The 2,894-nt window shown below is 33.1% G+C and overlaps 1 protein-coding gene across 1 annotated transcript in view; it reads left to right on the forward strand.

The window, feature by feature from the left end:
- Positions 1-2,894, forward strand: part of LOC117116120 (MAPK/MAK/MRK overlapping kinase-like) — a 22,185-nt gene that overhangs the window by 15,956 nt on the left and 3,335 nt on the right. Inside the window, exon 9 of the mRNA XM_033260086.1 lies at positions 2,648-2,749. Within this exon, the coding sequence (XP_033115977.1) occupies positions 2,648-2,749 (102 nt within the window). The remainder of the gene's footprint in view (positions 1-2,647; positions 2,750-2,894) is intronic.

Below are 2,894 nucleotides of genomic sequence, written 5' to 3' on the forward strand. Positions count from 1 at the left end.
TAAAATTCTCAAATTCTTTGTGAACATTTCTTGTTACGGTAGGCCAATTTCCTCTATAAATTGCACATTTTAGGGAGTTTTCATCAATTCCGACGAAATTAGAATTAAAAACACAAAAATATTTTACGCGCTTCGCGCGCATTTTTAAGGGCTTTTTAGGTTTATCCTTTTAAGTTATTTAAACACATAATAGTCCCCAACTCAAGAAAGACAAATTTAAGATAGATCGTTTTAACCTAAAAGAAGGGCCTCAATGTGTATTGATGGTGAAAGAATATGTTTGTAATAAATAAAACCATGATGAAAATGCTTATATTTAGTTTCAAACACACGTGTGTGGCCTATATTATAAATAAGATAAGCCCTATGTCGTACTGTTTTCTATATGGGGAGTGGGGTTGGTATGGTAAATTACTAACCGGGAAAATAAATACCCACTCTGACCCAAGACCCCTGTTACACGCCTGGTGTTAGCGCCAATGTGTGCCCTTGTGCAGACCGGGGATGTGCCCCCCCCCCCTCTCTGAAGCTGGAAATCTTGTTTTTGCAAAATAAATTGATGCAATTTGCTATTATAGGCCTAATCAATAAATTCCTCATCAACCGATGTAACCTTAAACATTCTTGGAATTGAAATAACATTACTGATGCCGTACACACCCTTCAGTTGAAATGTGACTCTCTTTGCAAGCACATCTTACATCTAAGGAAAGAAGAGCATAGATTGGTACCAGATAAAATAATTTTGTTATCATTATGCTAATTTTCATCTTTGTAAGCGCATAAGACAGTGCAAATTATTTCTGTGACAGTCTTTTGAAGTCTGTAAAGCTCCATTTTATCCCATACATAGTCAAAATATTGGGGGGGGGGGAATGATACAATGGACCATCCTCCCACCCCTTGTCAAATATTGGGGGGATATATCCCCCATCCCCCAGGATCTACGCCTATGCACAGTATTACTCCTTGTTTGTCAACCTTTTTTTGGACTAGATACCCATGTTAATTGATTGGGCACTCATTGCAAAATGAAAAAAACTCAGTTTATTAGAAGGGGGGGGGGGCGTTTATTAGAGACAATACAGTAGTATAATACATAATCCAAGTACGGTATTGAAATGCATGCCATCGTTCATCATTAATTAAGTCATCGGGAATGAAAAATTATCCATATTTGCAAGCTTATATGCACAAGTACCAAAGGTGTTTAAACCAATCAAAACATTACCTCTAGTAGGTGACATAGCTGTGAATAAATTAAAGGTCAAAGCATTCATACTCTGCTGATCAAAGCTACCTAAACCTCTACTGCTGAGGCAGCGTACACGTTGTATGATTTTATTTAAATATAATTTATTATATTACAAATACTTCTTCCTCTTCCGAAGTTTTTCATCCACGTGAGTGATATATACAGAAACATAAGTGATGCATCCTACAAGACCATAGGGTAATTACCCTCTCATTTTAAATGCATGTTTGATGTATGGATGTAACAAGATTGAATTTTACAACAAATTAAAGTTTACCTTGAAATAAGAAAATTAATAGGCTAATGGCCACTTAAACCTTACAATTGCTGTTACATGAGCTTCTGGCATATCCTAATGCATAGGAGGTCTCTAATTTTATACTGATTAAAATTTTCATTCTGGGTGGGAAAAAATCTCTATTGGATTTTTGAATTTTTTTCAATTTAATTAGTAGGTTTATTGTTACAATTTTTAGTAATTTATTTTATAATTCTTTTAGTAATATTTTTATATCATATTTATTCTAGTTGTCACTATTTTTTTTTTTTATGGTTATTGATATTGCTATGGTTTAACTGAGCAAATACGTCGACCGACGTGATTAAAGAGAACACAACATGATGTTGGTGCCCAAGTTTGTTACCTTCAATTAACAGACAGCACCGCATTAAGTACTCACAGAGAGCTCATCGTACAAATATTTTACTACCCTTTATTTTTAATATTCATTGTTTTTCCAGAATGTAAATTGTAATGTTGTATTATAATATATATTTTTAGGCTTTTGGTTGACTTAATCTTTTTATATCTATAATTTAAATTTATTTATTTTTGCAAATACACAACATCGATAAACGTATTTATAAAAGCGGAGCCTGTGTCAATAATAAATAAATATTTATAGCACGCAGAGAATATACACAATCGATAAAATTACTACAAGTATGTAACCAAAAAAATCTAGAAAATTCTAATTAAATATTGATTTTGCACATAACTATTACCATATAAAAGATAGAAATACTGGTGACACTTTATAGACTAACTTCAATTATTTATTATACAAGCTTTCACCAGCATTCTATGCTGGCTTCATCAGGTGTATATTTCACATCATCTCCGTACCAATTCACTACACTTGATGAAGCCAACATAGACTGCTGGCAAAAGCTTGTGTAATAAATAATTGAAGTTAGTTTATAGAGACGTGCCACTAGTGTTTTTATTTCATACGTCTGCCAGACTAACACGGCTCTATCTACTATTATATGCATATAAAAGATGATAGGTCTTTGCACATACAACAGAAATATGATGTATATATATATATATATATATATGTTATACATATGTTTTTATGTTCTGAAATTAACTTTTTTTTGTCCCCTCAGTCTTCATCCTTTGTTTCCTGGTGCAAATGAAGTCGATCAGATTGCCAAAATTCATGACATCATAGGAACACCTGATTCAAGCATACTCAATAAGCTGAGAAAGTAAGTAATGCTGGCTTTTTTCTTGATCATTGGCTATATTCGACTGGTCATTGTTTGTTAAACCGTGCCTGCCTGTCACTGTAATAATCACAATCATTACCTTTGTGATCATCACTGTTAGTATGATGTTATCATGATATTAATG

This window comes from Anneissia japonica, unplaced genomic scaffold (assembly GCF_011630105.1).
Source record: "Anneissia japonica isolate Jap-2015-1 unplaced genomic scaffold, ASM1163010v1 scaffold287743_len2803612_cov181, whole genome shotgun sequence".
NCBI lineage: Eukaryota > Metazoa > Echinodermata > Crinoidea > Comatulida > Comatulidae > Anneissia > Anneissia japonica.